The 27,943-nt window shown below is 44.6% G+C and overlaps 4 protein-coding genes across 7 annotated transcripts; all 4 read left to right on the top strand.

Moving 5' to 3' along the window:
• The first annotated feature begins 1,135 nt into the window (after positions 1-1,135).
• Positions 1,136-6,840, top strand: LOC133897495 (probable glucan endo-1,3-beta-glucosidase A6). The gene is made up of 3 exons (XM_062338240.1): positions 1,136-1,361; positions 1,468-2,790; positions 6,550-6,840. The coding sequence occupies exons 1-3, from the start codon at positions 1,286-1,288 to the stop codon at positions 6,585-6,587; spliced, it is 1,437 nt and encodes a 478-aa protein (XP_062194224.1). The 5' UTR covers positions 1,136-1,285; the 3' UTR covers positions 6,588-6,840.
• LOC133897496 (large ribosomal subunit protein eL32z-like) lies at positions 1,682-25,999 on the top strand. Its single transcript, XM_062338241.1, has 5 exons — positions 1,682-1,687; positions 24,189-24,214; positions 24,326-24,415; positions 25,166-25,347; positions 25,642-25,999. The coding sequence occupies exons 3-5, from the start codon at positions 24,326-24,328 to the stop codon at positions 25,769-25,771; spliced, it is 402 nt and encodes a 133-aa protein (XP_062194225.1). The 5' UTR covers positions 1,682-1,687; positions 24,189-24,214; the 3' UTR covers positions 25,772-25,999.
• Positions 9,665-17,706, top strand: LOC133897170 (uncharacterized). Of its 4 annotated transcripts, none has more exons than XR_009905866.1 (5): positions 9,665-9,936; positions 10,047-10,154; positions 14,389-15,861; positions 16,372-17,555; positions 17,644-17,706. XR_009905866.1 is itself a non-coding variant. In XM_062337787.1 (5 exons), exons 1-5 carry the CDS (start codon positions 9,696-9,698, stop codon positions 17,478-17,480), a joined length of 2,886 nt encoding a protein of 961 aa, XP_062193771.1. In that variant the 5' UTR covers positions 9,665-9,695; the 3' UTR covers positions 17,481-17,706. The 4 variants fall into 4 exon arrangements, 2 of the variants coding, with proteins under 2 accessions (XP_062193771.1, XP_062193770.1); XR_009905865.1 differs by having other exon boundaries at positions 17,640-17,706; XM_062337787.1 differs by having other exon boundaries at positions 16,372-16,697; positions 16,743-17,706.
• LOC133897171 (peptidyl-prolyl cis-trans isomerase FKBP15-1-like) lies at positions 18,282-23,343 on the top strand. The gene is made up of 6 exons (XM_062337788.1): positions 18,282-18,479; positions 18,571-18,620; positions 19,606-19,668; positions 22,467-22,557; positions 22,632-22,736; positions 22,982-23,343. Exons 1-6 carry the CDS (start codon positions 18,419-18,421, stop codon positions 23,074-23,076), a joined length of 465 nt encoding a protein of 154 aa, XP_062193772.1. The 5' UTR covers positions 18,282-18,418; the 3' UTR covers positions 23,077-23,343.
• Positions 26,000-27,943: the final 1,944 nt, after the last annotated feature.

The following is a 27,943-nucleotide window of genomic DNA, read 5'->3' as shown; positions in this document are numbered from 1 at the left end:
AGAGCAGCAAGGGGAGCAATGACACTCACACAACCCAATGCACACTTGCACTGCTGCACCACATCCTTTCTTTGACTGTGATTTTCTCCTTGCCTTTCTACAAAGCATGTTTTCCCCCTAGCTTTACCTGGCAGCTCACCACTAAGGTCATTTCCAATGTATAATGTCTATAGCTATTTCTTAGAGAAAAAAGAATGCAATAAATACATGCTAAAAAACAATCATCCCAATGCATAATGTCTATTACTTGCTTGTATCTAAAGAGCTTGTTTTGACCAATAGGTAAATATAAGAACAGAACACTATCTTTTCCCAATACATATTTGATTGTTTTTGGATTTCGAGTCTAGCTTATTTATTCTATAAGGCCACTCAAAATGCTAGTTTCTTAGACATTAATTAGGTGTCCACATAAGCAAAACGATGATGTGACAATTAATTTTAAAAAAAAGATAGAATGAGCTTGTTTCTTATGAAAGAAATATATTTTTTGAACAATCTTAGATGAATATTAGATAACAAATTGCTTTAAAATACCTCAAGAAACCAGCAACATGTATGCATATATTGAAAGTTTGTTTTTTAATACTAACTTTTTATTCTCTATCCTCTTAGATATTACCTAAAACAAAGTACTAAGAGTGACCTAACACACAAGCATATTCTGTTTCCTTATTTAATTACTTGTCACATTAGTTTTTATCCTACTTAGACATTAATGTCTATAACAAAAGACAAGATTGAGCATTGATGGGGAGTAGGGTAATCATTTGAAATTGCCCACTCAAAAGCGGGGAAATTCAGTTAAAGCCACTCTTAAAGGTGGCAATCCAAACTAGTATACCATTGATAAACGAGACTCTCAACAATATAGCACTCATAACATCTTCTCGCTTCCTAATATGCCACTATCCTTATTATTCTCCTATTTTCTTTTTTTTAGCTGAAATTGATACGTGAAATGTCTGTTTTACTTTGAATATGAATAAAGCAAGTTAGTCATATTTTTCATGGTATATTATGGAGCACTCATCATTTATGAGTGGTACAGTTTGAATTGCCACTTTAGAAGTATCTCCAACTGAATTTTCCCCTCAAAAGCACAAACGTGCAGTGGCCAATGCAACTAGTACTGCTATACCGACTACCGAGTCAAACTATACCGTTGCCAAGCTTAAACCGCTCTTCTACAAGAGGGGCCCATGGCTTGCCATCCCAAGGCGGCAACAGTCACACACGAGCTCCGAGAACACCCAGTCCCAGACTCCAACAGAGCAGAGGAGCCATGGCAGCATCCATGGTCGCCCCGACGCTCTGGGCTCTCCCCTTCCTCCTCCTCTGCGCCGCCTTCTCTTCACGCGGTAAGCGCAAGCCACCACCGCCACGTCGTTTGGCTGGCTGAAGCTATGATGAACCAAGCTGAGCTTGTGAGCTGAAAGACGGTATCTTTCTTGGTTTATCTTGCAGTGGCGCACGGGGTGAGCGGCCACGGCATCGGCGTCAACTACGGCAGGGTGGCCGACGACATCCCGCCGCCGCGGCGCTCGGTTGAGCTGCTCCGCGCGGCGGGGGCCGGGTCGGTCAAGATCTACGACGCCAACCCGGCCGTGCTCCGCACGCTGGCGGGCACGCGCATGCGGGTCTCTATCATGGTGCCCAACGAGATCATCCCGGACCTCGCCGCCTCCGCGGCCGCCGCGGACCGGTGGGTGGCGGAGAACCTGGTCCCCTACCTCCCGGAGACGCGGGTCAAGTTCCTCCTGGTGGGAAACGAGGTGCTCTCCGACCAGTCCATCGCCGGCTCCACCTGGCCGCGCCTGGTCCCGGCGATGGAGAACCTCCACCGGAGCCTCCGCGCGCGGGGCATCAGCAGCGTCAAGATCGGCACCACGCTCGCCATGGACACGCTCGCCGACGGCGCCTTCCCGCGCCCGCCGTCGGCCGCCGCGTTCCGCCCCGACATCGCCGACGCCGTCGTGCGCCCGCTGCTCCACTTCTTGAACGGGACCAACTCCTACTACTTCGTCGACACGTACCCCTACTTCGTCTGGTCGGAAAACAACCTCACCGTCCCGCTCGACTACGCGCTCTTCCAGGGCGGCGCACGCTACGTCGACCCGGGTACCGGTCTGACATACACCAACCTGCTCGACGAAATGCTCGACGCAGTTGTCGTCGCGATGGCGAAGCTCGGGTACGGGCACGTCAAGCTGGCCATCGCGGAGACCGGGTGGCCCAACGGCTGCGACTACGACCAGATTGGCGGCAACGTCCACAACGCAGCCATCTACAACAGGAACCTCGCGATACGGATGGCCAAGAACCCCGGCACGCCGGCACGGCCGGGCGCCAAGATGCCGGTGTTCGTGTTCTCGCTCTACAACGAGAACCTCAAGGGGGGCCCGGGCACCGAGCGGCATTGGGGGCTGTACTATGCCAACGGCACGGCAGTCTACCAGATCGACCTCACCGGACGGCGGCCGCTGTGGTCCTACCTGCCGCTGCCGACGCCGGAGAACAACACGCCGTACAAGAGCCCAATATGGTGCGTGCTGTCGGCCGCCGCCAGCAAGAAGCTGAACGAGACGGCGGTGGGGAGCGCGCTGTCGTACGCGTGCGGGCAGGGGAACGGGACGTGCGACGCCATCCAGCCCGGCGGGAAGTGCTTCCTGCCGAACACGACGGCGGCGCACGCCAGCTACGCGTTTAACTCGTACTGGCAGCAGCTGAGGAAGACCGGAGCTACATGCTACTTCAATAACCTCGCAGAGCAGACCGTTAAAGACCCAAGTAAGTGTATTCACACTGCACACACCATGCTTTCTCTGAAATTACTAGTCGATTTGGTACTATTTTGATTGATTATAGCTCATTCCTATTGCAGTTTGATTATGTGATTTGGTGAACCAGGTCATACTAGAGAGTAAGGGTATCTAAGTTTGTCACGCTAGTTAGTCACGTCATAGATTTTTAAGATAACCGTTTGGTCAATTGTTACAACTATGACAATCTACATTTTGTTAGTCTCGTAGTCTACATATCATACATTTATTTAGCTACATTTTTTGTGATAAGTCACACTTAGTTAACCTTAGTCGTGATAAACTTAGGCGCCAAACAAGTCCTAAAATAGATGGTATATTTTGCCAATGTGCTTAAAAGAGTGATGGCTTTAGCTGGCTATTGGTGAGCTATAGCTGCTTCAAAACTGTTAGCGGAATTCACATGTTTAGCTTAGTGATTGAGTGTCTAAAACACTATAGCCCGTTATTTTAATCCTTGCAACGTGCATAAAAAAGTGATGCTTTAGCTGGCTGAGGTCAAGAAGTACAGGGTCAGGTCAACTCTAGGTGTCTATTTTGATGATTATACATGTTGAAATCATACAGTCTTACGTCTCTTTTGATGATTATACATGTTGAAATCACACAGTCTTATGTCTCTCCGGATTATATTGGATTATTGAAGGGTGCGTTTAGTTGCTCGCATGTTTGAGTCTAGCCCCTTATCTATTAGCCAGGCTCACGCTCACCTCAGCCAGACTAAGTGTATACAATAGCAATTTGTTGGTTGCCTGTATCGGTTCAGTGTGACTAAGAAGAGATAGTGTTTAGTTACCCACACGAAGACAAGTGTTACCATGGTATTTATTTATGTTATTGTACTATTATAGTTCTTAGTTTATCTTATTAAATCTTAATATTCTTTGAAATACATTAATATCACTTAATACGTACTAATCATGCACTAATAACATCATTAGATGGGTACTAAGTTGCATCCAATGAGCCTGGCTCTGCAGAAACGCCCAAATTACACATTGTCAAAATTACACATATCTACAGAGTCAAGCTAAGTGCATACATTTGCACCCCGAGAGCTAGACTCGGGGTGGTATGCAGGCAACCAAACACCTGCTGTCTGCATTTCATGGGCTAGATTGAGCCATATGCAGACAACCAAACACACCCAAAATGACCAAATGTGGAGTTGTTGCCATTTGCCAGCTAGGGGATGAGACCAAATAATAGACAACTGTTAGTCTGTGTGGACTGATCCATTAAGTGAAGTAAACTATTGTGGAGATCTTTGGATGCGCTTACCACTCCCAAGAAGTTAGTAGCGGGGAAAGTTTCAGCTTCATGTTGTTCATTCTGATGATTCTGTTGGTCGTCCTCATACATTTTATGGCATTTTCCATCAGTTGGTCATCAGATTGATCACTAGCATATATTAAGTTAGCGTCCTTACAAGTGCTGCGAAACCACCCATTTTTTGGAAGTGATCCTTCAATTGCTTCAATGTTCTTTTCCTGCCTTTAGAGTTGGGCTGCAGTCGGTGATAGCGCTCGCTTCCTGTGCTTCAGCCCGGCGATTGCGGGAGCGCCCGTTCTCTCTCTTTCCTCTTTTCTCTCCCTGCCACATTGGCTATTAGCCAACTGAGGCGTCCTTATTGAACTTGCTCTAGTTGGCTGCCATTACTCAATAGGACCTGTTGCAGTTATACACTTGATGCCAACAGGTTCTATGGAGTAATGACCACGGTTCACCTAAATTAAAAAAATTCGGACAAAATTTATTTGACAAAATTTGAAATTTGGAAAAAAAAAATCACGATTTTAGCTGAGCGGTTTTATTGAATTTTCCGCATTATCGGTAACCGCTCGATTTTCTCGATTTATCGAGCGGTTTTCTCGATTTTTAGTGAAGTTAAAAAAAAAACTCAAAAATTATCTCAATCTTGTAAAATCAATAACTAATTCATCTGAACTTCAAATCAACTGAAACAAATTTTGTTGGTTTCCTTGTAACATGATCTACATGATAAAAGTATTTATACTCATAAAAAAGTTCAAAATTTTCTGTGAGAAATTGTATTTGTTAAACCAAGTTAAATGCATAGTTTACTCTTTGCTAATCTAAATATCATGAAACTAATTTTGTTAGTCTTCTTACATGATACTATTTCTTTTAAAAATACATGAACTTATGAATTAGTTATTGTAACATGCATGATTGTGTAAATATGTTGCGACTAGATTAATTCATAACTGACCCATCACACCTTAAAAATTAGTGAAACCACTTTTATTAGTTTATTTATACTATGATTTACGTAGGAAAAATAATAGTAGACATAAAAAAGTTAATTACAGTGCTGTTTCTTAACATATTCACTTTATGCTGGTGAACTTTGTAAAAATCATAGAGAAATTAATAAAACTCTAAATAAAGTGAAATCAATTTTAAAGATCCTCTTAAGATACGTTTTACATAAGAAAAATATGTGTTTGCATGTTAAACTTTTCCTTAACATGAGTTAATAACTGATCCGCACGGTTCAATTTTTTTCATTTTTTCAAACTTCATCCCTATAGAATATGATGCAAACAACATTATTTTTGAATTTTTTTTTCATAGAAGGTCTTAGAATTGTGTCTAGTTTTTAAAGATTTTTTTTATTATTTTTTTTAAATTTTTTGAATTCAAATTCGGTTACCGTTCGATTTCTGAAACCGAACCGGACTGAGAAGGTCGGTTATCGCGATTTTTGCTCGGTTATCATCGGTTTTTTAACCCTGGTAATGACAGCCTAGTGCATTGTGATCCGTTTATTGATTGGGCCAGAGCCCAACTGCGATTTCACATAATCTTGGATTGTTGTAGTAAGGTCAGGTGCAAGCCTGCAACCTGCAAGTTCATATATGAGTTGATAGTTCATGTCTGCTGATAAGTTGATACATTTGAACATTTGCTAGTAGGACGAATGCAGAACCGTAATTTCTGCGTAAGTGTTGTGTTGGCTGTTAGCTTCGCGTTGCAGGTTTATTAGACTGATTTTGTTGCTGAAGCTCTTGTTTAGCGCACCATCATTCTCTGCATACATAGTTAAGTGAGACGTCTTTGTAAGGTTTCCTCTCAGAGCTAGACACATCCTTGTACGCTTTGCTTGAGCATCGGCATCTCTTCTTCAATTCTTTAGCTTGTCGCCTAGCTCGACTTGGTAAAAGGTCTTGGTCGATGTTGCTTTGATCTCAGAAGTGAATTCGTTCTGTTGTCGATTCTTGGAGAACTGAGAATCTCCAGCTGCAGATCACATATAGGAGCTATACTGCATGGTTGATAAGATGATGATAGTACCAGAAGCTCACTTCAGTTACATTACATTTCAGCCCTACTTGTTTTCTGTTTCTTATTCTACTTCTGCTGTTGCTAGAAATCAAAATAAACGGTGTTTTAGAAAAGTGGTTTCTGGCGGCTTCTGAGAAAAATAAATTAAAACTGAGAAGCTCGCTGAATGATGTTTTTTTAGAAGCTATGTGTTGAAAAACTAAAAATTTATTGTAAAAGTCAACAGCCTATTTTCAAAAGCAACTTTTCAGACAAACCAAAAACACATTTTTTAAAAAAACTCAAAAGCAGAAGCTTAAATAAATAGTCCCTTCGACTATATTCCTGCTAGCGCAAACAATTGACTATCTTGTGATATTGACATGTAGCTTTCTTTAGCTGTTAACACGCCGTGCTGACTGTGTTTTTCCTTTTTCAGGCCATGGATCCTGCAAGCTCCGCAGCTCATTGGGCTAATAACTGATTGCATGTGATTGTCCATTTCGTCGAGCCTGATTAGACAAGGGAGCTAGGAACGTGCTTGTCACGGTGGGTGTTGTCAAACTTTCGCTGTAACAAAGAAAAACTTGCTCACATCAGAAACAAAAATGAGAGGGGAAAGATTGCTTGCCATGCATGAGCATATTGATCCCGTTACGGTCCGAAACATGTATGTGAAGAGACGAAAAAAAATTAAAATTAGGCAACATATATGAGCGTATTTCTTGAAATAGATAATATATTGTCGTATTTATAATTTTAGCATTCATATTCGGTATATTATTTACCGAAAATGAAATTACGGTACACCGTACACTGAAAAACTATGAACTCGGTCATATTCGGCATACTGTGTGTCGAATATGGGCTATAGTATCAAATGTGCCGAGTATCAACCGTATTCGACACATCATGTATCGAATATTATTTGGCACACAGTGTGCCGAATATGACCTTTGATTGCCGTACAGTCTCTAATTCGGTACACAATTATATTTGGCATACCGTGTATCGAATACGGACTACAATATTATATTCGTTACATGATGTGCCGAATATAAATTTTTCGACATATAGTGTACCGAAAATCTATTTTTAGTAAATAATATATCGAATATAAATATAAAATTTACAAATACAATAATATATTATCTATTTTAATAAATACGTTTATATATGTTATCTAATTTTAGATTTTTCCGTGAAGAGACTGAACATCACTGCGTGTCTCGTTCCAATTCTTGACGCTAATATTGCTTGAGAAGGACAGAAGGTGCCCATGAAGTCGCTCACGAGAAGACACCTCCGCCTGTGTGCAACGGTACAGTCCATCGACTGTTTTCCTTGTCAACACCAAACAGCACCCGTACTCGACAAATCGATGCAGCGAGTGCCCCCATCCGATCTCTGTCCATGCACTGCAGGAAATGCACATTCACTGCCCAAAGAGTTCATTGCCCTGGTTTCAGCTTGTTTTCAGCTCTCGATTGGGTTCTGATGTGAGCAAGTTTCTTTGACTTCATCGCTTGTGTTCTGATGTTCTGCAATGGTTGCGAGAGTTTCCATCGTCTTATACCTCTATATTATATATTAAGAAGACATAAGAATATATATATATAGTCATTTTAATTGACACCTACTACTACTATGAATCTGATGTATATTTAGGCTCTGTTTATTAGAGCTCTCTCATTTAAATTATTATGGTTGAAATTGATTTTATGGTTTTATGGTTGAAATTGATTCTCTAGTTATTCTCTAAAATAAAATATATGGAAAAAGTGATTTTATGCGGAAAGTGAATAAAGAGAAACTACTCTTTTCAGCTTACAGCTTCTAGTCATTTTAGAAAATCACTTCTACAGATTTCACTTACGGAGCTAAAAGCTGTTGTTTGATAAAACCTCTTAATTCTAGTTGAGAAGTTATTTTAAGAGCTCTGCTAAATAGATCCTTCGTAGTAAGAAATCGAGAATGATTGGCAGGGTTGGGTAAAAGGGTTGGCTTTGCTTGGCGTGTGCGCTACGGATTCAAGATTCCTCCGGCCAAGTGCTGGGCATCATGAGCACGACTAACCACCTAGTACCATTACCATAATCAAACGGCTCAGCACAGAGGAGATGAAATCATGGGACGGCGATGGCTGCAGACGAGTGATGCCAGCCCCGTACGTTTTGTTTGTTAACTGCTGGTAAGTGGCCTTGGCGAGCGTCTTGCACAACCACCCCCACTCCAATTGCTTGCTATCTTTAACCACCTCGATGAGAAATCACTTCCAATCCAAGTAAATCGCAGGTCACTAGCAGCTACTGAGATGCCAAAACTGAACTCCGGCTGCGCTTCGATGCAGATGCCATTCCCCGATGTGATCTGATCTGAACGATGATCAGCAAATCATATGGTAATCGATGCTTTTCCATAAAAGAGAACCGTGCAGACAAGGAACCACGAAGCAGCAAATCATATGGTACGCATCATTTTCTTCTGAAAAGACGCAGAGGTGGGGGAAACGATGATGAGAAGCAGATGGCCTTGTCCGTCCGGCAAACTTTTTCCCCCTTCATCGTCAGGCTTTTGGCCATATCCTCTTCTCGCTTCATCTCAATTCTCAAATTGTTTGCTTCATCTTCCTGCTTCGTTTGGAGCCCATGGATTTCATAGGGGAGGTTTGGTTTATAAGGGCTTCTTTGGTTTCCGCGGTAGCTCGCTCTATCAAAGCTTGGGCGGGGACTATTTCATAGTGAACTATTAGGCACGGGATAACGTTAAAAATTTGTTGGGCGGCTTGAGGCTATAACCAAACAGACTTAAGACTATTTTTTTTAAGGTTTATAACATTATATGAACTATCAGTAGAAAGAATGAAATGACAGTGTTCGAAACGGAGAGAAGTTACATTGGCTCCGTTGGGAAACAGGACAAAACATTGTCACGTTCAGGGTTTTAATTTCGTTTTATTTTTTTAATTTCGTTCTATTTTTTTACCGACGAAAAGATCAAAGTTCACAAAAAATTCTTTAAAATTTCGATCATTTTTTATCCTCCGCTATATGAATCTCACGTATCAGTGAAAAGAATTCTAGCATTAAATATTTTATTTTCCTCAAATTTCGACGAAGTTTTAATCATGGTCACATTTACAGTTTCCACTTTCCAGTAGCCCCCCAGACTTGTCAGGAACTTTCTCACGGGCTCGCTTCTTTCTTCCACCTCACCCGCACCCTCTGCCGTCCATCACCCCCAACGGCAGATGTCGCGCCACGCCAGCCGGCCCGGTACGACGCCGCTTCCAGGTGGGCCACCCCTCCCGTACGAACTTTTCCCTCCACCTGTCCACCAGTGCCGTAAAAAACCGAGCGAATATCCTCCCCTCCCCGCCGCGCACATGGCCTGCATTGATGTCGTCCCTCCCTCACCGACGTCCCGGTCCCACACCTCCTCGGACCCACGCGTCATAGATATGCGCACGTACCTAGTTAAAGCCCCCCCCCCCCCCCCCACGCTGCAAACCCCGCCGTTGTCTCGTCTAAAACGGAGTAGCCTTTGCGGTCCCCGACGTCGTCGCCGTCGATTGACACCTCTGCCATGGGGACCGACGAGAAGAGGCGGGGGAAGGAGGCGGCGGCGCTCAGCGGGGGACACCTCTGCCACGTGTGCGGGTACCAGTACCCCAACTCGCACCCCAGCGCCAAGCTCCGCCGCTCCCACCGCAAGCACTGCGGCAAGGTGCCGGCGCCGGCGCCAGCGGTGGTGGAGGAGGAAGCCGTCGTGGGGCTGGGAGTCGGCGGGCGGGAGGAGCGCAATGCGAGTGAGGGGACGCTGCTAGGTACGCGCGGTGGTTTACGGTGCTTCTCGCTTGGTTTTGTTTGGATTTGATTTTTTTTCGTTCGTTGATTCTGATGGACGTGTCTGCGCGTGCGGCTGTACGTGGGGAAGGAGGAGGACAGGGGGAGAGGCGTAGCGCGAGCGAGGCGAACGGAGGCTCTGCGTTGCGCGGATCTGTGAAAGAAGCTCGCGATTCGGTGGAGGACAAGGAGATTGCAGGTACTCGCTGGATTTTCTCTCTACGTCCACAGTTCTATCTTCGTTTCGGGTGCAAATTCAAGTGTTCTCTTTGTGCCTTGCAACCTTGCTGTTATTTCTCTATTTGCTTGCTGCCTTTTGGCTGTAAGAAATCGAAAGAGTTGGATTAAGATGATTTTTTGTAAAGTATTTTGCATAGATTGTGGCATCTTGGGTTTTTTGTTGTTTTGCTCGTACTGTATATTTTTCTAGGAGATTGAAAAGGCAAAAAGTTTGATTGCCTTTTCCCCTGTTCCCCGCTTGAAGAGGAGCTCAAAACTCACATGAGCACAGTGAGATGGTACTCCTGTGGGGCCTGGAATAAAAGTTCGCGTGGTTCTTGGCTCGCATTAAAGCTGAGAGCGTGGGTACTCTCTTGTTTTCCTTGGAGTTGGAGCGATACTTCTGTGATGACGATGTAGAACAGTTGGAGTGGCTTGTATTTGTACGTTTTAAAATAGATGTTTAAAATACGACGTGCAATTAAATTTTAGAAACTTTGACAATTAATATACATAAAACTATTAGAATTTGGTATATAAAAATGATATTGGTGAATTTGTTATAAAAAATATTTTGACATCATCTAATTTTTATCAACTTTTACCCAGATATAATTGTTAAAAGTAATAGTTAAATATGCTTGTTGAAGACCGTGTGTTGATATCCTAAATGACAAGTTAAAGAGAACATAGGTAGCTTCCAAACTGTAGATCTGAAACTTTGCTTAAGTTATTATTACTATGTGACTAGTAAATTCAGGCTCTAGACACTGAGATCCATGTGTGATTCCACGTCTCTTGCCTTAATTAGCTCTCCGCGTCTCGTGGTGAGTTGGTTGCTTCATATTGGTCAGCAGTCAGAATATGTTGTCTTTGTGGACATGTACATACATTGGCTTCTTGGTATACCGACTTTCATCCTAAAAATCCGACATATCCGTTGTTAGTCGCGTAGGTAGGTAGGATTTCTTTGAGCTTGTCGTTTAACACTTGTTTTCTTGGGTCTGCTTGCCCTTCGTGGCCCCCCACCACATGTTGTAAGTCACATGGGCGTCCGATTTATTTGCAAAATAGAAATGGTTATAGTTTCATTATGTGTCTGCATGTCTGATGTTTCATTAGTTTGAATATATCCTTTTATATATACATTGTCCTGTCGTCTAGTTGGCCAGATCCTGTAGTTTGGGCCTTTGGGGCGTTGACATAATGACATGTTTTGCCATAATTTATTACCTAATTGTTGTGACTTAGGCCATGTTGTTCTGTGCATTCTCGGTCAAAGTCGCTGCATTGTTAAGTCTTCTGATTATTGTACTGCTGCTATGGTAAGCATTTGAGCTTCAGGCTATCGTTTATGTTGCTTTTAGGCTTAGTCCTCTATATGATCAATGTCATATCTTTGGCAAGTTTTTTAATTGGCAACTTGAGATTAAAAGTACTTGTATGATATGCAATCTGTTTGTCGGAGGATGAACTCCTCAAGTAGGGATCCGGAGGGACCTCTTTGAGATTCGGCCGGGGATGATTCTGAATCTGTTTTGCGGGTGAAATAAATGGGCGTAAATGCGATGCAGGTGGAATAGAAGGATCGGATGCAGAAAATAGTAAATGCTCAGGAGGTTTTTAGACAGGTTCGAGCCGCACTGAGCGTAACACCCTACTCCTGTGTGTATGCTATAAATGCTCTGAGAATGTCTCTCAGAGGTTCTGTTGGGTTACAAGAATATTTATTTAGCTTAGAGCTTCGGGCTTCTTGTTCTTCGGTGATCTGAGCTTCTGTGCTAGTCGCCGGCTACTGAAGGTTCAATCGGGTCTTCAGCCGTACTTCAACTAACTTGTCTCTGCTACTCTTCACCTATTTTTCCTCTTTTTTCTCCGGGGAGCCCGCCCCGCCTTAAATACCCGCCGGGGCGGTAGCGTGCCCAGAAAGGGAGGGCACGAGTTCCAAGGCACCATAAATGGAAAGCAACCATCATGGGCTGTTGCGCGAGGTGACGGGTAGGGTTGAAAACGCGCCCCCGTTCGGTCTTGTTCGTCATTATGCCGTTCTTCAACGGGCGCCGCCGGGAGGGCCCATCGGGCAGCCACCTAGTAGCCTGGCGTGCCCGTTCGGTCAGAGCGAGTCTGACACAGTAGGGCGGCAGGCGGGGCGTCTTGGGCCTCGCGATGTTATCCTGAGGCGTGCCGGATGTCCCGCGATGGGACCCGTGCATTAAATGTCCCCACGCCTCCCTGCCAGGCTGTGACAGGGACTGACAGTAAGCGTGGAGGAGCAGTTGGAGGTGACAGGCCACGCGCCCTCTTAAATGCAGCATCGGGCCTTTCACTGGTTGACACCTCACCGCTGGACCTATGTGGGGGCCACCGACGAAGGACTTCTGAGGCCGTCGGGGAATCGAGTGCTCGGGGGTCACTGTTCACAGCCTCGAGCACTCTCTCCCGGATATGCCCTTTCTTGGTCCTCGGGGAGCTGAGTGCTCGGGGGCCACTGTTCACGGCTCCGAGCACTCTCTCCCGGAACTGACTGTTCGGGTCCTCGGGGAACCGAGTGCTCGGGGGTCACTGTTCACGGCCCCGAGCACTCTCTTCCGGAATTGACTTCCCTTGGGTCCTCGGGGTACTCGGGTGCTTGAGGGCCACTGTTCGCAGCCCCGAGCACCCCCTTCCCGGTACTTGGCTTTTCTGGTCGTCAGCGGACTTGAGTGCTCGGGGGTCACTATTCACAGCCTCGAGCACTCTCTTCCCGGCACTCGGTCTTCTCGGGTCATCGGGGAACTCAGGTACTTGGAGACTACTATTCATAGCCCCGAGCACCCTCTCCCGGGACTTAGTCTTCTCGTACCTTGCGGAGGTGATCCCGCGGGAGGGCGCCACGTGGCACACTGCTGATCTGGCCTCGGGACTCGGGGACCCTTGGTTCCTGTGTCACCAACACCGTTGTAGGGTATCAGTCCTGATCCTGACCAATTGTCCTTCACTTGTATGATTTGTCGGCCCTCACCTATCTTACCGTATTGTTGAACGATTCTAGTGTCTCTAGTGTTCACAGTGTTGTTATGATTTTTAGGCTGCACTCGTTAATATGATTTCACTCTTATAACCTAGGGTGTGTTTGGTTGGAGGGCAAGGATGGATGTGATATGGCTGTCCCTGTTTTTTGGATTATGTCCATTCAAATTGTTTGTTTGGTTGGATGGATGGAATGTGCCAATTTTCTATTTGGTTGAAGAGATATAGGATGAGAGTAATTAACTAAATTATATATCTTAATTTTAAATAATAATAGTTAACCATACACTAATCAACATGCATTAACACTTATCAATGCTAATCTTATCGTAGTAATTAATAATTAACAACAAAATATGCTAATTATCACTAATCGTACTCTAATCGACACACCAATAGTGCAAGCACACTAACACTTAACAACCAAATCTCATAGTAGGAAATACTAATTAGCAATACAACATGTTAATTATAACTACTTATTTTACTAATGATCATGATTAGCCAAGGTGGATAGTCTCATCCGACCAAAATGAATGGATCACTTCATCCAGCATATTTAAGGAATATTCTCAAAAGTCAGATGGTTCCATCCACCCGTCCTCCAACCAAAAACGCCTAAAAAATGTGGATGATCATCTCCCATTCAACCTCATCCCACCAACCAACCACACCCTTACTCCCTCCCTTTCGCTATATTTGATTGATGCAAAAGAAGCAATAAATCAACCCACGATTAGGTTTATACCCATTGGAACACGTAAATCTACCTTAAGTGCTCTACGCGCATTGGTTCCCCCTCCCCCCTCCAAAAGTCACACTTTGCATTTAAAGTCTCTTGAAAACAAGAGAGCAATCATCATATGGAAAAATATTGTGAAATGAATACTCCCGAGGCCATGGAAAAACTTAATGAAGTGGAGGGAGTAACTATTAGTGAACTGGCAGAATCATGATTATCTCATTTTTTAGAATCTGTCTAGTCTTTTGTACTTGTTCCATGTATTTCTTTAAGTGCCCTAGAATATTCGCTGAAGTTTCTAGTGAATCTCTCTAGTGGTAAATTATTAATTTGTCTGCTTTTCACCTGTTTCTGAATATTCGTATGTGTCAATAGTATTTTTTATACAGAATATTGAATCATTTTGCTGGATTATTCAAATCAGAGAGAGTTTGTGTTGACTTTTTATCTATTGTTTTGGTAGAACATGCTTCTCCTAATAGTGCTGGAGCTGAACACGTCGCCAATGAATTCAGTGAAAATGGCCTGATTAATTGTATCAACAGTGAAAAAGTTTCTCTAGATGATACTGGAGTCCAAGTCATCACCAGTGAATTCAGTGAAAATGGCTTTGTCGATTGCACCAGCAATTCTATTGAAATTGTAAATGAAGGCAATGGAACTGAGTTGCTAGTTGCTTGCACTAATGGAAGTCGAAATAAAGTGGCCAAACATTGCACTGGAATTGCACCAGTTGCTGTTGGTCATCCAGCTGAACACGCAGACGGTGTTGATGAGTACCAGGATGCATCTCCATTTCTTCATCAATCAGATTCTGAAGATGTTGCAGCACCCAATTCTGAATTTTCTTTAGAAATTAAGAATTTGAATACTGTTTCATCAGGAACAAGTGTAGCTGCAAGTGAATTTTCTCTGGAAAAATATGGATCATGGAAAGATCAATTTTCTAGAGAACCCACTATGACCGATTTGGAGAATGGAACTCTTAGATTGGCTGGGCCTGAAGTAAGCCTGAAGCTTGGGGGTCCATATGAATGCTCTGTGAATGTTGACAGCAATTATACACATAAGGTTGACATCAAATCTGATAAAACATCCGGCCATAGTGAGTTGATTGATGATTCAAATGTTTTGTCTCTTCAGGAAACCCATCCGCTTATTTTGGAGACAGAATCCGAGTCTACATGTTCCGGAAAGGTGGAAGGCTTTATTGAAGATTCAACACATGTTTTGAATACCATGTCTGAAGCGTCACCAAAACAAGTAGTGGGATCAGATAATGTTCAGTTAGAAACAATAACTGATCCTAGCACTAACACAGTGCCAAATGGGAATGAATTGAAGGTCATTTACTCTGATCCCAGAGAGCTCCCCACACAGGACTGGACTGTTGCAGATACTCCAGATGTTCAGCTGCCTGTTGAGAGTTCTTGCCAGGAAGGTTCAGTATGTTCTACGGCTGGTTTTCAGAATGATCTTCCTGTTACTAATGTGGATGACATGCTCAACTCCATTGCTGAAGACAGCTGCAGTGAGCTGGATTTCACCTTTGAGGACAGAGCACAGCCACATATTGTTGAGCAAATTGTTAATACAGCAAAAGAAAATCCTTTGGTACAAAACACTCATGGATTCACTAAAGTGGAAGTCTGCAACAAACAGATTGACCCTGAGCTTTCTACAGAAGATCAATTTTCTACGAGTCAGAAGCAAGCCTCTTTACAAATGGATCAAATGTCTTCTGACAAGAATCCATATAATCTAGATGATGCCAGGAATGATGACTTATTTGAACTTCCCACTGGCAGCTGCTATTTGGAGGTACCAAGTGCTGTTGCATCTAGACAGCAAGTTGACTGTAGATCCCTGATAGTGGATCAGCTGACAGTCTCTAACCAAACTAGGATGGCTGAAGCACAACATTGCCGTAGCTCAAGTAAGAATTCCTGAGTTTTTTACTGAACTTGTTTGGTATAAGATAGTGCTCATTAATTCTGTTGTTTGCTCTGGTTTTTTCTACTCTTTGCTGAATTTCAGTGTGTTCAACCTGTATAATTTAGTGAATGCATTTGAAAATATTTTGGCATTGGAAATAGTCTATTATTTTGCATGGTGTGCCAATTTAATTATTTTGTTTTGGAAAGCATCAGGCAATGCTAAGCTGGAGAGGAATGCTTGCTGCCTTTTGAAGTTTAGTTGATTAAGTATTACAGAATTGTAATACGGAGAGAGTTTAACTAATCCCTTTGCCTTGCAAGTTGTTACTGCACCTCAAAAGTTGAATGTACACTGAGCTCTAGATCCTAATCTTGTTCCATAATATTTTCATATGCTAAAATATGTAAAGTCTTGAGGCCCGGCGTGACTGTATGTTTTTTTTCCAAATCAGACTTCAACTTTGAATTATACATGGTTATGTGCTGAAATTTGTTGAACATATCTGCAGATGAATGCATACTATCTGCATCAAGTGCTAGTGAAAATGGTCATGCGGTTGGTCCAGAAAACATTCCTGTCAGCAGTAGTGCTGAACTTATGAAGAATACTTGCTTGACTGATGCACCATTGGACCATGGCCTGCAGGAAGATGAAGCACATACAAGTAGTATCCCTTTTGTTCCATCTCAGGCAGCCCCAATGGAGTTTCGTACAGTATCTACTCAGGATATCAGTGCACTCGGTACAGATGTTGAAGAAAATATGCGGACTGAAGATGCTACTGCAAAGGTGATGACTGCAGTACACAACATAGATGCCATTGAAATGAAACAGGCTGATAACACTACTACAAACATAGATGCCATTGAAATGAAACAGGCTGATAACACTACTACAAAGAATACATATGCAGCTAATGTTGAAGAAAAGAAGCTGGCTGAAGACACTGCTGCAGAGATGAATCAAGTGCAACACAAAGATTATGTTGAACAAAAGAAGCAGGATGGTGGTACAAAGGAGGTGAGTGCAGTTCAGAGCATGGGAAATCTTGAAGAACATAAGCAGACTGAAGTCACAAATGCAAATGAGATGAATGCATGGTTTAAAGCAGACGAGGTTGAAGAAAAAAGGCAGGCTGATGACACCAGTGCAGAGAAGACGAACGCCATAGGACGTGCAGACGGTTTTGAAGAAAAGATGCTTGCTCAAGACACTAGAGCAAAGGAGATGGTTGCAGCACAAGGCACGGGTAATGTTGAAGAGAAGCAGCAGGAAAACGGCACAGTTGGCCAGGAGGGAAACAATCAGGACAAAGAGATTGCTGTCACAGGCGTGAGGTTGAATTCAGGAAGGGTTCATGCCCCTCTGAAGGTCCTCCTTGCCGAGGCAAGTGTGGAGAACAAAGTAAAGAAACCCAGCGCCAAGGAACAAGTGCTGTCATTTCGGCGCCGGGTGTTGAAGGATGATAATTCATGGGCGAAATCAGGGTCGCCCAAATCTGGTTCTGATGACCTCTACTGGAACTCTCCTGCCATGCCTCGCAAGGATATTGTCAAGAGGTCCAAAGGAAGGAAGCAGCCGTGGATACCGTTCATGTGCTGCCACTCCAGACACTGAGGCTGCCTTCTTCAGAGTTCAGTTACACCACGCGCATCTTGAGCTCTATCGATGATACTGTTCGGCAGTGTTTGCGTAAGGACTGGCTATGTTCTTGTATTGCATTGGTCTACAACTCTACGTAAGCCACTGTAACTAACGTTGTCCATCTCTTTGTAGATAGTCCGTGTAATTAAGAAGATGGTTTGGTATATCAGACATTTTGAATCGGTGCAATTTCGATGCATCGCCTACTGACGTAATATGCCCTTAGCCATGCGCTGCACTGGTGATGATCAGATTCAGCGAAGCCTTTCTGTGGAGCTAACTTGCCACTATTCTCCAACCTTATTTAGTTACACGTTCTGCTCGTATTTTCGAACTAAGCAAAGCACCTGAATGGCACAAGGTATGGTTTTTGACGAATTTGCACCGGTTACTTGTGCCACTTTCACCTGAGTTGCACCCCTCACGTTCGTGCTATCTGCAACCTGCAACGGTTGAACGTTTCTCTGTGGGGAGGGGGGGGGGGGGGCAGGTCTGCGCCGGCCGCGTGGTGGAGCTCGGCGTGGAGACGCGGGAGGTGGCTTCTCAGCTCCAGGAGGAGCGGCGGGAGCCGGTGCCGGTGACCAAACTAGAAACTACCCTATCTTCTTTCTTCTCCCCTTTCATACCTCTCTTCTCCATCTCCGGAAAGGAGAGAGAAGGAAAAAGACAGGGCAGCTTGGTTAAAAAATTACATGATGGTTTATCTCAAAGAAAAAACTAATTATAATAACATGGTTTTAATTTTGATATTTGCAATGGTATTTTTCAAAACCGGCAAAATTGCGATGAAGCCCCTGCTCTCCTCTCCTGCCGCTCTACTAAAAACTACTGTATAAGCACACAACCCCTTGGCTCCTCGCGAGATTACCATCAGACTCCCCTGTTCCCGATCAAGAACCGCAGCATCAGCCATGGCGAAGCCACAACTCCTTCTCTGCCTCCTAGTAGCCGCCGCGGCCCTGCTACTCGTCGGTGAGTAGACCCCGCTCCTGCATCGATCTAGGGGGCCGCCCCCGCGCAGCGGTCTCTGATTCGATCTGATCTGGTTTTTCGGGTCTTGCAGCTGCCGCCAAGAAATCTGGCGACGTGACGGAGCTCCAGATCGGCGTCAAGGTATCCGTTCTTGGCCCCCTTGCTAGGAACGTTTTATCATTTCCGCCCGTCTTGTCGGATTGGATCGATTCAACTCTAACTCGAGTGATGGTAGATTAGGTGACGTAAAATTGTGGTTTTGATCGGATTCGCGGTGTAGTTTCCGCGATTATATTGGGTCCCAGTTCCCTAGGATATCGTTCTGGATGGATCGAATTATGAGAAAACGAGTTGTGGTGGGACTCTTATCGTGAGATATGCGAGTCTGCGTGCTGCTTTCTCAATTGGATTCACATTTCAGAAAGGATGCTGTGCAGAGAAATAGAGTCACTTTGGTGGAATTGGCTGGAGCTCTTGGCTTCTAATATCATGGTTTTATTGGTGTAAATATAGTGTTTTTTCTCCCTGATAATGGAGTGTAAATATAGTGTTTTTTCTCGCTGATAATGGATAACATTTTATTGTGTTTCCATCCAGTGCAACAAATTACAGTATTCTGGTACATGTTTGTTGAATGTCATAGTGGAATTTCTAATGCATAGTACTTGCGAAGGCTGTTTGGATCCCGAGTCTTGGAGGAAAAATGAGGGTTGTTATTTGAGATTGGAGCCTAAATAGCTTAGGTTTCCTGTTTGTTTCCTATTTAGTAGGAGTGCATGCAGTGGAAACCAGAAGTTGAGTGCAAAATTTGAAACCTTTCTGGATTTGACAAAAGTCAACATTGAAAATTTCGAAAATCCATTTGATGTTTCCACACAGTTAGAAGATCAAATTTTCATACAACTGATTACCCCAAGCATTTATTGTTGTGAGAAATGACTTCTGCCTTTCTCTCAAAAACAGAATATCCTCGCAGAACAAGCTAAAGTTGATTTGTCTAGTCTTATCAAAGCTGTGTTGTAAGAACTTCCATGGAGCATAGATTATAACTTATGCGACCTTCATTTGCAGCCATTAGTTTCATCAGATCTTTGTATTGATGTTATGCTCTTGTTGCAAAATGCAGCACAAGCCAGAATCCTGCAGCATTCAAGCTCACAAAGGAGACAGGGTTAAAGTTCATTACCGTGTAAGTTTGATATTATGCTTTGTCACCTGTTTGCTGCTGTTGGAATAGATCAATCATGGCAATGGCCCTACATAGCATTAACTTAATGCCTTTCTTTGAGTAAATTGGAACACCTATATTTTTCTCTTCATTCCATTCAGTGCTGATTTGCATGTCTTAACCTTTGTTATCTACCACACACAAAGAAAATTTCTAATTTCAGCTAATGATTCATTATTTTTTGTTTAAGTAGGAAAAATGGGATATATACAAATAGAGACTTTTCATCTGTTGAAAAATGGTGTTGCCATATATTTTAAACTTACACCAGAACTTGATAATTCAACCAGCCCACTTTGCTTAAAGAAGTTCTAACAGTAGACAACACTCATTGCTGACAATATTTTTGTTAGAGTATATTTGGGATATCTCTAGATATGGTAGTTTAGGATTGATTGTAATCTCAGGATACATGCCTTATCTCTAGGAGAGACTTCTTACCCTCCAAGCTTTGTACTCTATATATTCCGCCCTCGAGGCTTAATAAAATACATCGACCACATTAACCAATCCTCATATTCTATCATGGTATCAAGAGTTTAAGTTCTCATCCTATGTCACAAACCCTAGCCGTCATCAACTTCCGCACCGCGCCCCCACGGGGAGATCACTTTCTATGATCTCCGTTGGGGGCAGCGTTGCCCGTACTTAGGGTTCGTGCCACCGATCGTGTTGATCGGCCTCCCAAGAGAGTCTTTTTCCGATCTCTTGATCGGGGTTTTCTCTCTCGCCGGTTGTTAATCAGCGTTTCTCTTTGGTTTTTCTGATCAAAGATCGGTTTGCGTCGCCCGCCGCCGTTTGTTATCCTCGCGCCTCTACTCCGACCTCGGCTTCGACACCGTGCGGCCTGCTCCATCTGCGCGACATGGCTAGGATTGCGACGCCTGTCTCTCTATCTCCAGACCGTCGACCATATCCATCACCACGTTGACATACGCCTGCCTCGTCTCCACGCGTCATGTTGGCTGCCCCTACCTCCACGCGTCCCGCTGATCTGCCGTCTCCACACGCACGGGACGTCTCCACGCCTCCCCAACCCCTGTCCGTCTCTATGCACCACGGGACACATCGACACGCCTCCATTTTCCTAGATCAGGTCTCCGTCACTGTCTCCTGCATTGCCCGCATCCACGTGCATGCACCGACGTCTCTAGACCGCCGCTCGTCCATGCGTCATCGCCATGCTGCATCTCCGTCTCCACGCGTCGTCCGTCAACCACGCCTGCTTGACCTTGACCATGCCGCTCGCCACGCACCTGACCAAACGCTTGGATCGGTGCACGCCTCTTCTCCACATGTTTGGTCGTCGCCCATCGACAAGACTCCATGCGCTGGATTAGATCGGTGCATGCCTCTTCTCCATGCGCTACGTCCCCACTCGTGTGGCACGGTTGGGCGCGTGGCGCCTGGCTGCCCTGTCCGCATGGCGCTCCACGCCGGTTTGTCGTCGTCTCCACCCTGGACCCTCTGCCTCGACCACCTTGCGCGCTCTCGGTCTAATCAGTCAATCGCGTGCGATTCATCCCAGGCGATCGACAACGGCTCCCGTCCTCCTCGTCCACGAGTACGCGCCTCTTCCCGAGCATCGGGGCTGCCGCTGTGTCGCCTTCGGGCCGCAGTGCTGCCGCCCATGGTCGTTCCTCCGCAGTGCCGTCGCACCCTCCCTGGTGCAGGCTAGCCAAACGGAGGATCCCGCCGTCGCCCATCATCACCGTCCCGCGTGCCACGACACTTCGGCCGACTAACGTCGCCTCTGTCGTTGGCGCCCTTGGTCTTCGTCACGATGTTCGGGTGTTCTTCGTCGGCTTCTTCGAGCACCGCCGCCACGCTCTCTCGGACACCGGTGTCGCCGCTCCAGGCCGCTAGTTCCGCCTCCCTCTACCGCCTTCGTCTAGCACAACCTCGTCGCCAACGTCGCAGTCTCCTCCCCGACTACTTCATCTACTCCGGGAACTGCGGGTTGCATCAGCACTCTTCTCCTTGCCGCTCTGCGCACTGCGACCGTCGAGGCCTTCTCTGCTGTTCCCTCAGACATTGGCGCATTGTTGGGTTTCCTACCTTCGCGCGTCCGGTACTGGCAACACCGGTACGTTCTTTCGTCCCCGATGTGTTCCCGGGCCTGGCAAACCCGGTGCACGTCTCGTCCTCGATTGCATCGACTGTGTAGACTTCGGCATCGACCTCTTCTTCGACGATTGCTTCGTCCGCATCACCGTCTTCTTCCCTCTGGGCCTCCCTGCGCCCGTCCCCATAGCGCCTCCTTGCGCCTGTGGCTTCAAGTGTGGCTTCCTCGTTTATGGCAACCCCGACTATGACTACGGCGACCACGGCTATCTCATGCACAGCATCCTCGACCACAGCTACAAGCCTCGCTCTCGGCTACCTCGACATCGGCACAAAGGGCTATTGTCTGCATGAGCAACTCGTTGGTTTCTCCAGTCATATCATCACGTTGTATCGACTACGGGGGATGTCAATCGTCTTCCTCTTCAGTCTCATCGTCTACGACGCTCCCGCTGCGACTGAGGGGGGATGTTAAAGTATATTTGGGATATCTCCAGATATAGTAGTTTAGGATTGATTGTAATCCCAGGTTACCTTTCTTATCTTTAGGAGATGCTTCTTGCCCTCCAAGCTTTGTACTTTATATATTCCGCCCTCGAGGCTCAATACAATACATCGATAATCAATCCTCATACTCTATCAACTTTCTTCTGAATTGTGTTGTTCACTTGTTTCATCTGTCATTTATCTACCAGGGAAAACTTACTGATGGAACGGATTTCGATTCTAGCTATGAAAGGGGTGACCCAATTGAATTTGAACTGGGCACTGGCCAAGTGATCAAAGGTAATTAAATTGGTAACTGGCTATTTTCCATGTACTCTGGTTCTCTGTCTGAATTTCTGCACTATACGCTTTAGGATGGGATCAGGGTCTCCTGGGAATGTGCGTTGGTGAGAAGCGGAAGCTGAAGATACCTTCAAAGCTCGGCTATGGGCCTCAAGGATCGCCACCTACTATTCCTGGTATGTTATATACTCCTTGTCTTTTGGATCCATGTTTGCCTTGAAGACATATTAGGAACTTTTCAAGAGAAAATTATGGACGGTGATTGTACCATTGTTGTGCATGGTAATGGTATGTGGTGGTGTATCTGCATTACACTATCAACACAGCCATCTGAGTGGATAACTTTAATTTTCTCCCTTTATGGTCAGGCCTGGGTTTACTGCAGATCTCTGATCTGAGCGATTTATTTTTCTGCGTGCAGGTGGAGCAACTCTCATATTTGACACCGAACTTGTTGCTGTCAATGGGGAGCCAGCCAGCAATTCAGACGACGACGACGCTGGCAGTGAGTTTTAGACAGCAGGGAGAGTAGGATGGACTTCCAGATCAAACGAAGTTCAGTTTTAAACAAATAGATGAATGCATAAACCATTTTACTCGAGCACGGCAAATGCTATGCGTTCCGGGATCCCGTAGAGAAATGAACATTTGTTCCATGTAACTTCTTTATGCTATTCCATAAGAACCTCTAGACGTTCTGGATCAAGCTTCTGATCTGTTATTCCTTTTTTTATACGGCTGTGTTTGGAGACTTATTCTAAAGATTTACTCGTTTTACAATCACTCGGGCTTAGGTTCCAGGCTTCATTTGGATAGTACGATTCAAATGTGAACTGTTACGCACGGGTCATCACTGCCTGAACGAATTGATATGGAGCTACGTTTTCCACTACTCGAGATCTTGTTTGGAACCATTGCCAAGGTCGAAGCTGAAACTGACCTAATCGAAGTTCTTCAGGCTTGTGTGTACTCCCATACCGGAGACAAGTGAATCATATAATAATCCTAGTATTTTTTCAACGATGATAATAATCCTAGTAATAAGATCAACCTATGTCTTGCATCAGCTCGGAATCTGTTGGTACCAAAGGTTCCGGTAAAATTCTACAAATCAAAGTTCAAAAAATGAACACATCTACTCCCTCCGGTCATAAGTATGTCTTTTTAAACAAGATACGGTCTATAATGTATAGGTTGATCACTATTTCTTATTACAATATATTTAAAAATCTATCAAATTTGTAATACTATGAAAGCATTTTAAGACAAATCTACACATATGATGTAAAGGTTTTTAAATTAAATATTTTAAAAGCTATTGTTAGTCAAAGTTTTAAAATTTTGATTCACTTTTTTCAAAATAATATGTATTTATAACCGGAGTGAGTACTGCTCAATCAAACTAATTCATGTTTTTTTGAGATGCAAACTAATTCGTGTATATTTGCGTGACTAACACTGTTTCCCAAAAGAAATCGTGCCTACAGAAAGCATCTTGGGCTTTGAAGAAACTGGGCCTTCAAGACCGCTAAAGCCCATTAAAGGCCACGCGCCCGTGGACTGCTTTGTCTAGGGTTCGGGAATAAAAGACCCCCGCTTCTCCCATAGCTTCCCCTCACGCCGCCGCCGCCGCAACCGTTTCCGGCGCTCGAAGGTACGGCCGTCTCGTCGCGCACTCTCCACCCCCTCCTCATCTTCCGCTGTTCGATTGGTGTGGTTCTCATCGCGAGCTGATCTCCCCTTTCCCTCCGCCGCGTCTGGGCAGATGGCGGTGCCGCTGTTGACGAGGAAGATCGTGAAGAAGCGGGTCAAGCAGTTCAAGAGGCCCCACACCGACCGCTACAAGTGCCTCAAGGTAAAAAAGAAAGAACTTCTTGCGCGTAGCTCTTGTTCTGCGAGCTCACGAAGCAGTGGCGGCGTTCTTCGATGGTCCAGTAGCGTCACGTTAGCTTGCGTTGGGTTCAGAACACGAATACATCAAGGTCATGTGGCCATCATTGCTTAGAAATGCACACTAGCTTGCATATCTTGCACCAGTTTTGGTTTGGAATATTATAGTTGCAGATCGTTAGCTTGTGTTAGATTTTGAATCTTCCACTTGCAGCCTTCAATGTAAGCTTGATTTTGGAAGCGGTGTAGCTTCAAGGCCTAGCTTGAATGAAGGTTTCCTTGTGTGGGACGCCTCCTATGGTTATGATAATTAAGTATCCAACAATCGTTAGAACTGACCCGAGTCCCTCTGGATTGTTTAGGGAGGTTAATTTACAGTGATGAAATGCTACTGATTCTGGAGGTGAGGATAACTTTATACTGTACTGAGGCAATGTAACAAATGCCCACCAGTTTGGACAATGTTTCCATCTGGGTGAATTCAAATTGTGCAATGCTGTGCCTAAACCAGCCACTGTTTTGTCCCTTTTTCCTGAAAATAGTCTTGTATGAAGTCGTGGATTTGACCTCTTTATGTAGGGCAGGAGTAGAGATCCATGAAGAGAGCTGTGCAGAATTTTCTTAGTCCTTGGGCTGTATATTCACCTCATGTACCATTGCCATTTCAGTTGGTTTAGTTGAAGGTGCTAATTTTCACTGATACTGTTTTGTGTAGCCAAGCTGGCGTAGGCCAAAGGGTATCGACTCCCGCGTCAGGCGGAAGTTCAAGGGATGCACCTTGATGCCCAACATTGGATATGGTTCTGACAAGAAAACCAGGCACTACCTCCCCAACAAGTTCAAGAAGTTTGTTGTCCACAATGTCTCTGAGCTGGAGCTGCTTATGATGCACAACAGGTGACCTTTTACCTCTTGGTAGCTTTCAATGGTGCCACATACTATGATTTTACTCCGCGATGTAGGCTAGAAAGTTAATAGCTTACCTCTGCAGGACAGTATGGCCTCCTAGTAGGATGGGTAGTCTAGCGAAAATGGCTTAGTGCCAGACATCATAGCTATAAGATTGACATTCCCATGAGCTTAAAATCTGTTTCTCTGACACTCTGATTGATGTTTTGTTATTTCTACAATGCTACTTGTGTTTGAGCTTCTGAGTCCCCTCTTTGTTCATATCATATTTTCTGTTAACAGGACATACTGCGCTGAGATTGCTCACAACGTCTCCACCCGCAAGCGCAAGGAGATTGTCGAACGTGCTGCGCAACTCGACATCGTGGTCACTAACAAGCTTGCCAGGATCCGCAGCCAGGAGGACGAGTGAAATGTTAAGTAGCTTTGGTTGCGTTGCTCGTAGGACAGTACCCCTGCTTTTAGATACTTTCCCACCATTTTTATGCTTATGCTAGACTTATTCTATGAACACATTTTGGCCGAGTGATTTGGTGATGGCGAGTATCATCTTGTTTTGACCGGACATCAACACCATGAAGGTGAAACAATGTGGCGATACCTTTCGGTTAAACCTTATGTGTTTTGGCGTCGTGGTTCAGCATTTCTGAGGACAGATTTGTACCTGGAGTGTTTGTGAAGTAGTCTTGCCTTGAGGCAGATCGTTCAGATCGATTTCATGAAATCTTGAGGTATTGAATCGAACTTGCATTTTCGAATGCTGGGGCTGTCCGACGCGGTGCACGTCCTCGTCGACGAACGCGAGCTGAGCAACCCACCGAATAGAGCTGAAGCAGGTACGCTGGGCCTAGGGATTAAAATTTTGGAGAAAAAAAATAAAATGTCTAATTTCGGAATTTTTATTCAGGGATTAAAATTTGTCGACATTTCATAAATTTTGAAGGAAAATAAAATATCTAATTTCAAAATTTTCTTTTATGGACACATGAGAAAAAATGACAAAATTTTAGTAAACTTTCACAAAATTTGGTACTTTTGCTGGAGAAAAAAAGATATATTGAAATCCCATGCAAACAAAACTTTTTCCCAATCTCGCCACTGAAACTAGAGATGCAGTGAGCAAGCATGACTACGTGATTGAGGCAAATTCTATAAGATACCGTTTAGAAAGATTCTTATGAGATTTTATTTATATCATGATTCAATGACTAATGGTCTGTTTGTTTCAGCTGGAGATTCTGAAAAGCAGTTTATAGAAGCTAGATTGTGAAAAACTGGATTGTAAAAAACTGGATTGTGAAAAGTTTTTAGACTGTAGATTGTAAAAAACTTTGATGGACAGTTTAGTAAAATAGACTTTCACAATCTATCAAAAGCTGAGAAAAAACAACTTCTCAGATTCACACAATCTAACCAGCAAATTTTAAAAAACTATAAACAAAAGCTGTCTGTTTGTTTCAGCTTCGGATTGTAAAAGCTGAAAGCCACAATCCAAAACTGAAACAAACAGACCCTAAATTGAAGAGAAGGGAGAATATAAACTAGAAAGATTTCTATAGAATTTATGTCGACGTTAATTTCACATGGATAAGGTGGGCCCGGCTGCTGGCCGGCCTGATCGACCGCTCGGCGTGCCGCAGCCAATCGCTTCCGTTGCAGCCCTTGCCGATGGCGATGCGTGCATGCTACATGCCGGCTAGCCCTGAACGAGTTACGGCCAACCAATCGGGCCAAGTCCGTACTGAATCATTCCATTCGTAATCATTGCTCATGTCCTCTTGCAGGTCTCCTTCTGTCTCTGCATCTTCGTCCTTCTTTTTATAATGGAAAACCAGTTTCCGATCTCTGCCTGCACACAGACTCATTCGTTATTATAATCCGAATGCTCAACTCGAGCATGTTTGAGAAAGCAAATAAGGTCTTGGCACTGGGTGGACACACACATCAGAGTCTTTACTAAATCGTAGAGAAGATGATTTTTCTCTGCCAGGACCAGATGTGGTTTGGAACAACATCTGATCTCCATCACGCGCTCATTCATGACCGAAAGAGATCCCCGATGAGTGATTGGATCGAAACAAGGGCCATTCGTTCTCCAGTCTGTTGATGGACGAGTGATCGGAATTCAGATCCGGTACTGCAATAGTGCCCAGTGACCACTGTCAGTCTGCTACCGATGCATTATGCATGGATCATATGCTATGCTGCTGCCATCCGAATCCAATCAGTGCTCGCTTCCGGTCCAGCTCATCCGCAACCGCATTGAGAGCAATCGGAGATCGACGTCGACGCGCCCAGCAGCCGCACGCGCTGCCCATTCCGCTCCGTGAAATGAGGGGACGCCGCCATCAGTGGCAGGAACAGATGCCATGGGAGAGGAGGAGCGGCAATGGAGCGTAGGAACGCCCATCAGTCCATCACACAGCTGCCAATTTTGTGCCATGACTGAGAGGCCTTGGAGCAACAAGGCGCCAAAGCCCGGAGGATTGTATGCATCATGACAGGATCGACAAATTTGGCGGGTGATGGCGATGCTGTGATCCTTCACCAATTTTAATTTTAAAATTTGACAGTTTTAAAGTTT

This window comes from Phragmites australis, chromosome 17 (assembly GCF_958298935.1).
Source record: "Phragmites australis chromosome 17, lpPhrAust1.1, whole genome shotgun sequence".
Classification (NCBI taxonomy): Eukaryota; Viridiplantae; Streptophyta; class Magnoliopsida; order Poales; family Poaceae; genus Phragmites; species Phragmites australis.
The sequence above is the reverse complement of the archived record's forward strand: the minus strand, read 5'-3'. Positions and strand labels throughout refer to the sequence as shown.

What these genes read in the sequence shown, in the direction of transcription:
- LOC133897495 (XM_062338240.1), top strand. Translation starts at nt 1,286, where the DNA reads ATGGCAGCATCCATGGTCGCCCCGACGCTCTGGGCTCTCCCCTTCCTC. An exon ending in CGCCGCCTTCTCTTCACGCG is followed by an intron (nt 1,362 to 1,467) that starts GTAAGCGCAAGC and finishes TTTATCTTGCAG; the next exon opens with TGGCGCACGGGGTGAGCGGC. An exon ending in GCAGACCGTTAAAGACCCAA is followed by an intron (nt 2,791 to 6,549) that starts GTAAGTGTATTC and finishes TTCCTTTTTCAG; the next exon opens with GCCATGGATCCTGCAAGCTC.
- LOC133897170 (XM_062337786.1), top strand. Translation starts at nt 9,696, where the DNA reads ATGGGGACCGACGAGAAGAGGCGGGGGAAGGAGGCGGCGGCGCTCAGC. An exon ending in GGAGGACAAGGAGATTGCAG is followed by an intron (nt 10,155 to 14,388) that starts GTACTCGCTGGA and finishes TTGTTTTGGTAG; the next exon opens with AACATGCTTCTCCTAATAGT. An exon ending in ACAACATTGCCGTAGCTCAA is followed by an intron (nt 15,862 to 16,371) that starts GTAAGAATTCCT and finishes ACATATCTGCAG; the next exon opens with ATGAATGCATACTATCTGCA.
- LOC133897171 (XM_062337788.1), top strand. Translation starts at nt 18,419, where the DNA reads ATGGCGAAGCCACAACTCCTTCTCTGCCTCCTAGTAGCCGCCGCGGCC. An exon ending in CGCGGCCCTGCTACTCGTCG is followed by an intron (nt 18,480 to 18,570) that starts GTGAGTAGACCC and finishes CGGGTCTTGCAG; the next exon opens with CTGCCGCCAAGAAATCTGGC. An exon ending in CACTGGCCAAGTGATCAAAG is followed by an intron (nt 22,558 to 22,631) that starts GTAATTAAATTG and finishes TATACGCTTTAG; the next exon opens with GATGGGATCAGGGTCTCCTG.
- LOC133897496 (XM_062338241.1), top strand. Translation starts at nt 24,326, where the DNA reads ATGGCGGTGCCGCTGTTGACGAGGAAGATCGTGAAGAAGCGGGTCAAG. An exon ending in ACCGCTACAAGTGCCTCAAG is followed by an intron (nt 24,416 to 25,165) that starts GTAAAAAAGAAA and finishes TGTTTTGTGTAG; the next exon opens with CCAAGCTGGCGTAGGCCAAA. An exon ending in CTGCTTATGATGCACAACAG is followed by an intron (nt 25,348 to 25,641) that starts GTGACCTTTTAC and finishes TTCTGTTAACAG; the next exon opens with GACATACTGCGCTGAGATTG.